This window comes from Canis aureus, chromosome 1 (genome assembly GCF_053574225.1).
Source record: "Canis aureus isolate CA01 chromosome 1, VMU_Caureus_v.1.0, whole genome shotgun sequence".
NCBI classification, from domain to species: domain Eukaryota; kingdom Metazoa; phylum Chordata; class Mammalia; order Carnivora; family Canidae; genus Canis; species Canis aureus.
The window spans coordinates 106,981,079-106,993,176 of record NC_135611.1 but is presented as its reverse complement, the minus strand read 5'-3'; the positions used below and the strand labels follow the sequence as shown (position 1 = coordinate 106,993,176).

Here is a 12,098-nt window from a genome sequence, read left to right as displayed (position 1 = left end):
TCTCTCTCTCTCTCTCTGTCTCTCATGAATAAATAAATAAAATCTTTAAAATAAAGAAAAAAAGAGTTTGTCAGGCAGACAATGGAGGGATGGGATTTCCAGAGAGAGAGAGACATATGTCACCACTATTTCATTAATTTTTTTTTTTAATTTGAGAGAACATGTGAGCCTGTGTGAAAGAGGGGGTGGTGGGAAGGGGCAGGGAGAGAAGGAGAATCTTAAGCAGGTTCCATTCCCACCATGGGCTTGATCCCATGTCCCTGAGGTCATGACCTGAGCCAAAATTAAGAGTCAGACACTTCACTGACTGAGCCACCCAGGTGCCTCTCATTAATTTTTTTTTAAGATTGTATTTATTTATTCATGAAAGAGAGAGAGAGAAAGAGACATAGAGGGAGAAGCAGGCCCCATGCAGGGAGCCCAATGTGAGACTCGACCCTGGAACCACGGGATCATGCACTGAGCTGGAGGCAGACACTTAACCACTGACCCACCCACCCAGGTGTCCCAATTTTTAAAGACACATTTTGAGGCCTCTCAGGAGCCATGCCCTATCACTGCTGTCAGGATTCAGAGAAGAGTAAGACCCCAGCTCAGCCCTTGCAGAGAACCTAGACCAGTAGGAGAGGCAATCATACTCCAGGATGATGACCTCACTCAGAATGAAAGCCCAGGGATCCCTGGGTGGCGCAGCGGTTTGGCGCCTGCCTTTGGCCCAGGGCGCGATCCTGGAGACCCGGGATCGAATCCCACATCGGGCTCCCAGTGCATGGAGCCTGCTTCTCCCTCTGCCTGTGTCTCTGCCTCTCTCTCTCTCTCTCTCTCTCTCTGTGACTATCATAAATAAATAAAAATTTAAAAAAAAGAATCTCTGCCTCGCCCTCCCCTTTAAAAAAAAAAAAAAAAGAATGAAAGCCCAGTCATAAAGGCTGCACACTCTAGTCCCTGGCCAAGGGCAGCTCAGACCTTATCTCTAACCCTTTGTCATCCCTGGTTGACTCTGCTCTATCCACACCAGCCTTCTCGCTATTCCTTGACTCTGCCAAGTTTATTCCTACCTCAGGGCCTTTCTTTTGCTATTCCCACCTACTGAGAGAAAGCTCTTACACGAGACCACCCATGTCTCATTCCTTCAGAAGAGCCTTCCCTGACCACCCTGGGTGAAACAGCCACCCTTTCTCCCACAATTACCCTCCATTCTTTCTGCTTTAATCTCCTTCAGATCACTTACTGCTACCTGGCACTATATTATATACTTACCTGTTTGTCTGCTGTCCATCTCCCCAACAGAATGTGAGCACTTTGAAGGGCACCTGAGTGGCTCAGTTGATTAAGCATCTCTTGATCTTGGTTCAGTCTCAGTTTCAGGGTGGTGAGTTCAAGTCCCATGTTGGGCTCCATGCTAGGTGTGGAAAGCTACTAAAAAAAAAAAAAAAAAATAGGGCAGCCCTGGTGGCTCAGCGGTTTAGCACCTGCCTTCGGCCCAGGGTGTGATCCTGGAGACCCGGGATCGAGTCCCACATCGGGCTCCCTGCATGGAGCCTGCTTCTCCTTCTGCCTGTGTCTCTGCCTCTATCTCTTTGTGTCTCTTGTGAATAAATAAAGTCTTTAAAAAAAAATAACATAAGTACCTCGAGAGTAGGGCTTCTGTCTTATCACTACTCTATCCCCAGTACCTAAAATAGTGCTACATGCTCATTAGAAATGAGGTAAGTAAGCCAATCCATGCTCTGGTGAAGGGAGCATAGGATCCTACAAGCATACAAGGAATGATATGACATAACCAACCTGCATCCTTGGTTGTTGATGAAAAGGAGAATGTCTTTAAAAATCAAAATGGGGGTGGGGTGTGCCTAGGTGGCTCAGTGGGTTAGCTGTCTGACTTCAGTTCAGGTCATGATCTCAGGGTCCTGGGATCAAGCCCCACATCAGTCTCTGTACTCAGCACAGAGTCCGCTTGGGACTCTCTCCTCCCTCTACCCTTCCCCTCTGCGCATGCATGTATTCCCTCTCTCTCTAAGTAAATAAATAAATCTTTAAAAAAATCAAAATGAAACTTTAAAAGACACAAAAAGGGATTTATAAGAAAATAGCAAATATTGAAGAGAAGCAAAGAAGATCCAACATATGGTAATGGGAGTCCCCAATGAAGAAGACCCAGGCAGGGAGAGAGACCAAACCTGAGAGAATAATACAAGAAATTTCCTGAAATAATATAGCTGAAAGCTACATACTACAAGAGCACACTGTGTACACAGAAGATAATGATCCATCAAGACCAATACCAAGACAGATGCTAGTAAAACTGCACAAGTTGGGGGGGTTGGGGAGTGGCTATCCTTAACCATCTAGGAAAAAATGAGCACGTGATCTACAAGGAAAAGGAAATTAGATTTTTTTTTAAGATTTTATTTATTTATTCATGAGAAACACAGGCAGACAATGGAGAAAGAGAGGCAGAGACACAGGCAGAGGGAGAAGCAGGCTCCATGCAGGGAGCCTGACATGGGACTCGATCCCAGGTCTCCAGGATCACACCCCAGGCTGAAGGCGGCGCTAAGCCTCTGAGCCACCCAGGCTGCCCAGGAAATTAGATTTTCATCAGATTTTTGAGAGCAAGATTTCGTGCTGCAAGAAAATGGGAGGATATAGCTAAGATTCGCAGAGAAAGATGTGAGCTGTGGATTTTGCATCCAGCAAGACTTCCTTCCAAGCATAAAGGACACAGATGAGTTGTCAGCATGCAGCAGCTGGGGGGCCATGTTCCCACAAGTGATTCCTGAAGAATCTATGACAGAGGTGGTTCTCACACTGGCTCCAAGGCTGGCAGCATCAGAATTACCTGGGAACTTGCTGGAAACGGAAGTTCTCTGGCCTCAGCCAAGCCAAAGTGAGTGAGGAATGCCAGAAGTGAGGCCCAGCAATGTGTTTTAACAAACCCTCTGGGTTCTGAGGCTTGATGTGTCTGAGGGCCACTGCCCAGAGCCTCAGGTTCTGGTAATTCTCCAGTGTGAGAGCATAATGAACATGCAGTCTGCTCACTGTTCTAAGATGGAGTAAAGGCTGAAAAGGGGTAAGAAAGGCAATGGCTATCTGCTCAGTTGTGTGCAGTGCAACTATTCTTAAATTAAGAGAATGGGCAAATAAGAAAAAAATTGTATTACTGTATTGAGTAATTATATTGGTAATTTGCATTGTGTTTTCTGAGACCATCCCATGGGATAAAGCACAAGAGAAAAGACACAATCTTTGCATTCTGTTGCCACCCGCGTCCATAAGCATGTGAGCACCTAAATGTAGATGTGTCGTGGGCAGAGGTGAAATTAAAACCAAAGAGAACCCTGTGGTTCTGAATTTGACTGGGACTTGTTCACAGGGACTATTTCTGCCCATCAGGCCTAAGAACAAGAACCAATCCAGCAGTGGTGAGCAATCCCTGCTACCCAGGTTTGTGGTCCAGAATGCCATCTCCTGCTCAAAGAAACCGGAGCTTCTTTACAAATGGCCAATTGCAGATTGGAGACAGGAAATGAACAAGAGGAACGTGGAGCATCTGATCATACCATGCCCTAATCTGCTAAAGCTGCCATAACAAAATACCACAGATAGCAGTTGGGGAGATGGGGTGGGGGATCACACAACAGACAGTTATTTCTCACAGTTCTGTTAGCTGGGAATCCAAGATCAAGATGCCAATGAGGTAAATTTTATTCTGAGGATAGCACCTCTTTTGGCTTGGAGACAACCACCATGTGTGTGCCTATGCAGAAATTAGAGCACTCTCTGGAGGCTCCTTATAAGGGCACTAATACCATCATGGGGGTCCCACCCTTGTTGCCTCATTTAACCCTAATTACCTCCCAAAGGCTCATCCCAAGATACCACCATAATGGGGCTAGGGCTTCAACATAGGAAATCTGGGGGGACACGAGCATTCAGTTCATAACACATTTATCAAGGGAGCTAGCATAGTTCTGCCAGAAAGCACCTAGACATCAACCGGGAGAGGCTCCTGGTGGCCACAGATGGAGCCATTGGAGCTTCTACAAGGAAAATAATCACAACCGCTTTAAATGTATCTAATCTGTTTAAATCCATCAATTCACAGTGATTCAATACTCATTAATAATTATATTAGTTTCCGGGATCCCTGGGTGGCGCAGCGGTTTGGCGCCTGCCTTTGTCCCAGGGCGCGATCCTGGAGACCCGGGATCGAATCCCACATCGGGCTCCCTGCATGGAGCCCGCTTCTCCCTCTGCCTGTGTCTCTGCCTCTCTCTCTCTCTCTCTCTCTCTCTGTGACTATCATGAATAAATAAATAAAATCTTTAAAAAAAAATTATATTAGTTTCCTAGGGTAGCTGTAACAAAGTATGCCAACCCAGGTAGCTTTAAAACGACAGCAGCTTCGGAGCACTGGGATGACTTAGTCAAGTGTCTGACTCTTGATCTCAGCTCAGGTTTTGATCTCAGGGTTATGAGTTCAAGGTCCACACTGGGCATGGAGCCTACTTTATTTTTTTGAAAAGATTTTATTTATTCATGAGAGACAGAGAGAGAGGCAGGGACATAGGCAGAAGGAGAAGCAGGCTCCATGCAGGGAGCCTGATGTGGGACTCGATCTCGGGTCTCCGGGATCATTCCCTGAGCCAAAGGCAGACACTCAACTGCTGAGCCACCCAGGCATCCCTGGAGCCTCCTTTAAAAAAATAAAGTATAGGGACACCTGGGTGGCTCAATTGGTTAAGTGTCTGCCTTCGGCTTGGATCATGATCTCAAGGTTCTGGCACCAAATCCCAGGTCGGGCTCCCTGTTCAGTTGGGAGTCTGCTTCTCCTTCTCCCTCTGCTCCTCCCCCTGCTTTCTCTCTCTCTCTCTCTCTCTCTCAAATAAAATCTTTAAAAAGTTTTTTAAAAGCATATGCTAATCACCATGTCAATGTGTTCCTGTGAGGGCACAGTGAAATAAAGTATGAATCAGACTGAAACTGACTCACTTCCTTAGCCCCAGCACAGGACCTCACTTGGAGTACGAGCTGAATAAATAAACAGGGACTATTATTAGGGGTGTGTTTACACATTCTCAATGTAGTAGCTGCTATTTGTTGAGCTGGCATTTCTTAAAATTATTCCACACGTCACCTGTATCAGAACCACCTGAGGTGCTTGTTGAAAATGCAGATTCATGGATCTGCTAGAAGCAGAATTTCTGGAGAGTAGGACCTGCAGTCCTCATCTTTTTTGCAAGCTCCCCAGATGATCCTGGTGTGAAAAGAAGTGTCATAACCTTTCAAATAGACTCATTCACAGTCCAAGGTAGAATTTATATCATTTAAACAAGTTTGTGATAGTCTTGTGGACTTACTAAAATAGCAGAAAGCTACCCAAAAGGTTAAAACCTGGGGCTGGCACTGCTGTTGGCTGATAAGCCAACCAGAAAAAATACATGCTGACATTTATTGGGTATTTAGTATGCACCAGCCTCTGTGCTGTTCACTTCACAATTGTCAACTCATTTAATTGTGGAAGGTACCTGAATTTACCTACCATCTTCCCTCTGAGACTCCACCATGACAGTTCTGCTTTTCCCACTGCTACAGGTGGAATCACTGACTACAGAATTGTCAGCTGAGCGTAGTTTCTCAGCCAAGGCAGAGAGCGGGCGACAGCAGCTGGAGCGGCAGATCCAGGAGCTCCGGGGGCGCCTAGGTGAGGAGGATGCTGGGGCTCGGGCCCGCCAGAAGATGGTCATTGCCGCCCTGGAATCCAAGCTGGCCCAGGCTGAGGAACAGCTGGAGCAGGAGAGTAGGTAGGTGGGAGAAGAGGGCACAGCTGGAGGGTGATCCCCACATTCTGGTCAATGAGATGAAGGAGAGCTGTTTCGAAACATCAAAAAGGCATCATAATGTTAGTGAGTGCTGATTTCCTATATTTTTTAGGATACTCTAGGCTGCAAGTAACTACAGTCTCACTAAGAATATGATTTAAACAGTAATGTAGGGGCGCCTGGGTGCTCGGTCAATTGAGCATCTGACTCTTGGTTTTGGCTCAGGTTATGATCTCAGGATCATGGGATCAAGCCCCGTGTTGGGCTCCAAACTCAGTGTGGAGTCTGCTTCTCCCTTTCCCTCTGCTCCACCCTGATCCCACACACTCTCTAAAAAAATCTTCAGGGCAGCCTCAGTGGCGCAGCGGTTTGGCGCCGCCTGCAGCCCAGGGCGTGATCCTGGAGACCCTGGATCAAGTCCCATGTCAGGCTCTCTGCATGGAGCCTGCTTCTCCCTCTGCCTGTGTCTCTGCCTCTCTCTCTGTGTGTGTCTCTATGAATAAATAATTAAAATCTTAAAAAACATAAAAATAAATAAAAAATAAAAAAATCTTCAAACAGTAATGTAGCAGTTAGCTCTGGCTGCATAACAACCAACCCTAAATTTTAATGGCTTAAAACAACCACCATTTATTATTGCTCATGAGTATTTGGCTGGCTGATAGGTTTTGCTGATCTGAGCATGAGGGCTTCATTCACAGATCCGTAGCCATGTCAACTAGATGGATTTGCTGATCTTGGTTGGTCTCTCATTGCCTAAGGCCATGCCTGGGACAATGAGGCTAACTTATCTCTGCTCTAGGTTGGCCCAGGATTGTTCACATGGCAGAGCCCAGGTTCCAAGACTGAGGGAAAGTGTTAGAGGCTTCTTGGGGCCTTGGACGGGTACAGTGGCATTTCTGTCAGCTCAGATGTAAGGGAATGGTGAAATAGATTCTGTCTCATGGTGGGAGAAGCTGCAAAGTCCTGTTGCAAAGGCTGGAGGATAAAGAAAGAGGTGAGAACTGAGGCCATTTCTGTCCCAGGCAGAGCACCAGCCTTAGGGACACATATGGGAGCCATCAGGGCATTTGGAGGAGTGCAACTGGTCCTGGGAGCCTGTGACTCAGGAGAGGGATGGGGAGGCAAGAGCCTTGAATGCCAGGTTGAGGAACTCCATCTGGGGGAGATGGGGAGCCATGAGGGTAGGGGTTGTGAGCAGGGGAGGGGCAGGGCCAATGCAGGTTGTAGAAAGTACCCCCACCTGGGGCCAAGTTGGGAGCAGACTAGAGGTCAGACTGGGAGCTGGGGAGGAGGCCGGGTGATGGTCCAGGTGGCAGGAGATGAGGCCTGAGCTGGGGCTTGGGCGTGAGGATTGACACAGATGGAGGGGATGAAAAAGAAAATTGGAGGCAGAAGAGGTGGAGCTGATAGGCTGTTGTGGGTGTAAAGGAAAGAGGGCAGTGTTTGGGGCTAAGTCCTAGTGAATTTGGGGGGAACAAGTTGAGTTCACTGGGGAACATGATGAGCATGAGAGGTGTCAGGGACAGGCAGTGGGAAGCAGCCCTGGATGGGCATGGGAGAAAGTATTCTCATCCCAGGGCCTGGCCTGTGGCCCAGGGGCTCATGGGAGATGTAGTTTAGGGTCTCTAGGGAGGACTTCCAGAGGCAGATGAATACATGGGTCTGAGCTTTCCTCTGTCCTATTATTCAGATGGAGAAACTGAGCCTCAGAGGGTGTTAAGGACCTGTTCAGAGTCACCCTGGGAGCAAGGAGTGGCCAGGGTATCTGTAACTAAATGAGCCTCCCCCATTGCATCCCCTTCCATGACTGGAGCCCTCCCACATCCCCCAGCCCTGTGCCTTCCCCTCAGCACATCTGGGGCTGCTGTGTACAGTGGTGGCTGCCGAACACTGCCCATCACTAGGGCCCCATCACGTGGAGTTCACCCCAGGTGTGATGGTCCATGCAGGAGAGGGCAGATGAGCCAGGACCACGCCGGGGATGGGGAAATTTGGGAAGGAGAGGGATAGGCTTTGAGGGGAGAGGAGGTGAAAATGGCTGTGGTGTGTGACCTGCAGATGTAGGTGGAGCAATGGGAAGCAGGAGGAGGAGCAGGTTGGGGAGAAGGCATGGAGCCTAGCGAGGAATGTGAGGGTTGTGCGGGGTCTGGTGGACGGCCCAGGGTGGGGGCCGATCCAGGCTGGAGCCCAGAAGATAGATTTAGCAGTCATGGGGCTCTTGCTGGGCGTGGGGACCTGGGATGCAGATGGGTGTGTCCAGGGAAAGCATGTATGTGAGAGAGGGGAGAAGCAGCCAGGGGAGCTGAGGGGGAAGCTCTGGCCTTCCAGAATGTCACCCACATACTTGTGGACAGTGCAGAAGGGAGCTGAGAGGGAAGGGACAGGCCAGGTCAGGTGGGAGAACACAGGGTTGAGCTGCGGGCTAGAGGACAGAAAGGAGGGGACAGGACAGAGTTTAGGGGGCAATAGGATGGGGTTTGGGTACTGACAGGCTGGTCATGGGGCCAGGAGAGAAGAGGCAAGGATCACACCCCAGATCTCACCTGGGCCTGGTGGTCAGTGAGTCAATTCCCTGAGAAGAGGTCTAGGAGTGCGCAGTGGGGTATGGTGAACTGGTTCAGGCGTGAAGACGCTTTTAAGAATGCAAGGCATCTTGGTTTCAAGTCAAGGACTAGATGCCCTGGAGTCAGAAGCCTGGGAGCCTTGTCTAGCCTGAGTAGCTTGTGGGAGCCACTTTAGGGTGGGAAAGAGGGAAAAAGGCCATTCCAAAAACAGGATGGCAGCCATTGGACGAGGCTGAGGGGACAGAACCCCACTGGCCCACCTCTCCTGATTGTCTCCTTCATGCTTCTCTCCAGGGAGCGCATCCTCTCAGGCAAGTTGGTGCGCAGGGCTGAGAAGCGGCTTAAAGAGGTGGTACTCCAAGTGGAGGAGGAGCGGAGGGTGGCTGACCAGCTTCGGGACCAGGTGAGCAGTTGACATCAGTCTTGGGGGAGCAGTGGGGGACGGGGGGCAGGAATGATCTCCACTGACAGAGAGACAGCCCATCCCATCCATGGAGGCACTGCGTTCCCATCACAAGAGGCAACTTGCAGCCACCATCCTGGTGCAGCAACATAGATCTAGAATCAGTGACTCTGCAAAGAATCTAAATTGTGGAACCTAGGCATGGTCCTGGTGGGGAGCTGAGGCAACCAGAGAGAAGGAAGAAGTGAAACCCTACCCAGAGGCGAGGCCGGGGCTAAAATCACAACATGTAGTGTTTACGGAGTGCCTTCTATATGCTGGGCTCTGTGCAACAGACATAATGTGTAGTACATTTAGTTCTTATCAGAACCCTACAAGGTGGTTTACTAGTCTTTTCCCTCTTATTCAGGTGAGGAAAATGAGGCACAGAAAGGTGAAAGAACTTGTACAAATTACTGAGCTCGTAAGATATGGAGTCTGGGTTCAAACCCCAGGACTCTGGCTGCAGAGTCTGTGCTCTTGATTATTTACAGAGCAGCATCTGTGCCCCAAGTACTGTGCCACGTGGTTTCAAAATATTTATGTATAGATGTCTGCGTTCTCTCACCAGCCCCAAGGCACAGGTGGGAAAATAGAAACTTTGAAAGGGGACATAATTTGTGCCAAAGTCACACAGTTAGTAGAGACAGAGCCTGCATCAGATCTGTCTGACTCTAGACAGAGTCGCCGTGCCCTTAAAAGCTCAGCTGCGGCTTATTTGCCTTTCACTCCACAATTACCAGGTACCCAATACTGTGTTTGGCATTGGAGATAGGGTTGTGAACAAACAGAGAAGGTTCCCGCATTCACATTTGTAGCATAGGAAAAGAAAGATACAAACCTATGAATAAGGAAAGATGATGACAGACTGAAGGGCTATGAAGGAACAAGAGAATGAAGAGAGGAGATGGGAGAGGATTAGGGAATACTCTGTAGATTGGGGGTAGGGGAGTGAGGTCAGGAAGACCTCTCTAAGGAGCTTACATATGAATTGAGAACTGAAGGGAGAGAAAGAGTCAGGCAGAGGTTGGGAACAGTAGGTCCAAGGCCGTGGGGGTGCAAAAAGAGCAGTGTGGCTGGAGAGAATGGGGAAGGAAGGTTGAGTGATAAGAAATGAGGCCAGAGGGGTTGGTGGGAGGCAGATCATGAGTGTCCCATTCATGGTGATAGAGGGCTTTGGGGAGGGTCTTAGTGAAGATGATCTGGCCAATGGGTTTATGGAAAGAAGACCCTGCATGGCCTGCAGGGATAGGGTCTCGTCTGAGGGCCACTGGGGAGCCACGGGAAGGCTTTGAGCAGAGGAGAGACATGGTCAGTTCTGGGCATGGACATACCCCTCTGAGGCCAAGTGGGGGACAGCCTCACACTTGAAGCTGGAATGGAAGCTGGCAAGAGGATGGAACGGGCACCTGGGTGGCCCACTGGCTGAGTGTCTGCCTTCTGCTCAGGTCCTGATGCCAGGGTCCTGGGATTGAGTCCTGCATCAGGCTCCTCGCAGGGAGCCTGCTTCTCCCTCTCACTATGTCTCTGCCTCTCTCTGTGTCTTTCATGAATAAATCATAAAATACTTTTTAAAAAAAGGATCTAGAACAAAGCATGAACAGAAGGCAAGGCACAGAATGGTGTGGGGAACAGGAGGGATGGGGCTCTGGGGGCCGAGGGAGAGGGTGAGGACGGCCCCTGCACACTCAACCCTGCCCTCTGCACCCACCAAGCTGGAGAAAAGCAACCTCCGGGTGAAGCAGCTGAAGCGGCAGCTGGAGGAGGCCGAGGAGGAGGCGTCCCGGGCTCAGTCGGTCCGCCGGAGGCTGCAGCACGAGCTAGAAGATGTCACAGAGGCCTCGGAGTCCATGAACCGCGAGTTGAACACACTGAGGAACCGGCTCCGGTAGGGCTGCTTACGCATGCACACCCACTTGCCCCTGCCCTCCGCCCTTGTGGTCTTTCCCTCCACCCTGCTCTCTCCTTTAACTTCTGTCTGTCTGTCTCCCCTCCTCCCTGCAGGCGCGGTCCCCTTACCTTCACCACTCGAACTGTGCGCCAGGTCTTCAGGCTGGAGGAGGGCGTGGCATCAGAAGAGGAGGTCGAGGAGGCGGAGCCTGGGGCCGGGCCGCCCCCGGAGCCGGAAGGGCCCCCGGTGTCCCAACCGCAGTGACCCCACCCGTCCCCAGTCCTCAGCTGTGGCCCCTCCCTCCCTGGCCGCTGGCCACCCTTGGCACCCGCCCCAGGAACCCTCCCTCCAGCTTCTAGCACTTTGGAAATGGTGCCGCCCTCTAGCGCTGCAGCACTTATCAACCCTGTGGGGCGGGGGTCGGTGCCAAGACCGCCTGTGAACCCCTAAACCCTCCGGGCAAGCAGGGAGACGAGGACCGGGGCTCTTGCTGGGAAGGAGATCCAGGTGGAGTTGGCAAAGCTGTGGTCCCAAAGGGTTCCCCAACATCCTTCAGTTGTGGCTCCCCTGCCCTCCAAAGCTAGGGTTCTCATTCCTTTTCCCCCTCCTCTCACTCCCCCTTCCTCTCTCTCTCCACTTAGCCACTGACCCCTGAACTTCTGAGCGATAGCAGCCTGAGCCCCAGGTCTCCACCAGACTGACCCCGAAGAGGGGCGGGATAAGGAAATCAGCTCCCCCCTCCTCAATGCTCTGCCCTCCCTCTGGTTGCTCTTGTGTGATCAACTTTGGGTCAGAGTTTACTGTGGGGGCTGGAGGAGGCCCCGTATCCTCCCAGCCTCCAGGCTCTGACAGAAATAAACTCCGACCCCAACCAGACTGCCTTGGGGCTGTGTGTGTTCCTGCACGGGGATCTCTGATGGGGCAGGAGCGCACCGGCTCCTTCAGCCCGCCTGCCGGGGCAGCAGGTGGGACAGTCTGCTGGTTCCGATCACAGCTGGCCAGTGTTGGGAGCCCCATTTCAGCTTCCTTCCCAGGTGTTCCCGCCATTATACAGATGGGCAAATGAGGCTGCGCTCTTCTGTCCCTTGCTCCATGCCTCCCAGGAAGTGGCAGGAGCGATGCCTCGCTCTGGCTGACCCTCAAGTCTTTGCAAAAATGGTGTCAGAGTGACTGCTGAGCCATCTGTTGCATAGTGATCCTTTGTTTAGCTGAACATGGGCAAAACGTGGGACACTTGTCTCAACCTTCTGCACAGCACCTAGAACTTGCCTGGCTTGTAGTTGGGACTCACGTATTTGCTGAAATGAATAGATCGCTCCCTCCTGCCCTGTGAGTGGTGGGAACAAGCCCAGAGAGGTTGAGACACCCCAAAA

At 50.6% G+C, this 12,098-nt stretch overlaps 1 protein-coding gene across 7 annotated transcripts in view; it reads left to right on the top strand.

Moving 5' to 3' along the window:
* Nucleotides 1–11,601, top strand: part of MYH14 (myosin heavy chain 14) — a 101,762-nt gene extending 90,161 nt beyond the window's left edge. For all 7 annotated transcript variants that reach the window (XM_077844356.1, XM_077844355.1, XM_077844371.1 and 4 more), the window contains 4 exons: nt 5,599–5,807; nt 8,687–8,795; nt 10,550–10,722; nt 10,839–11,601. In XM_077844356.1, coding sequence (XP_077700482.1) covers nt 5,599–5,807; nt 8,687–8,795; nt 10,550–10,722; nt 10,839–10,989 — 642 coding nt within the window. In that variant the 3' untranslated portion in view covers nt 10,990–11,601. The remainder of the gene's footprint in view (nt 1–5,598; nt 5,808–8,686; nt 8,796–10,549; nt 10,723–10,838) is intronic.
* Nucleotides 11,602–12,098: the final 497 nt, after the last annotated feature.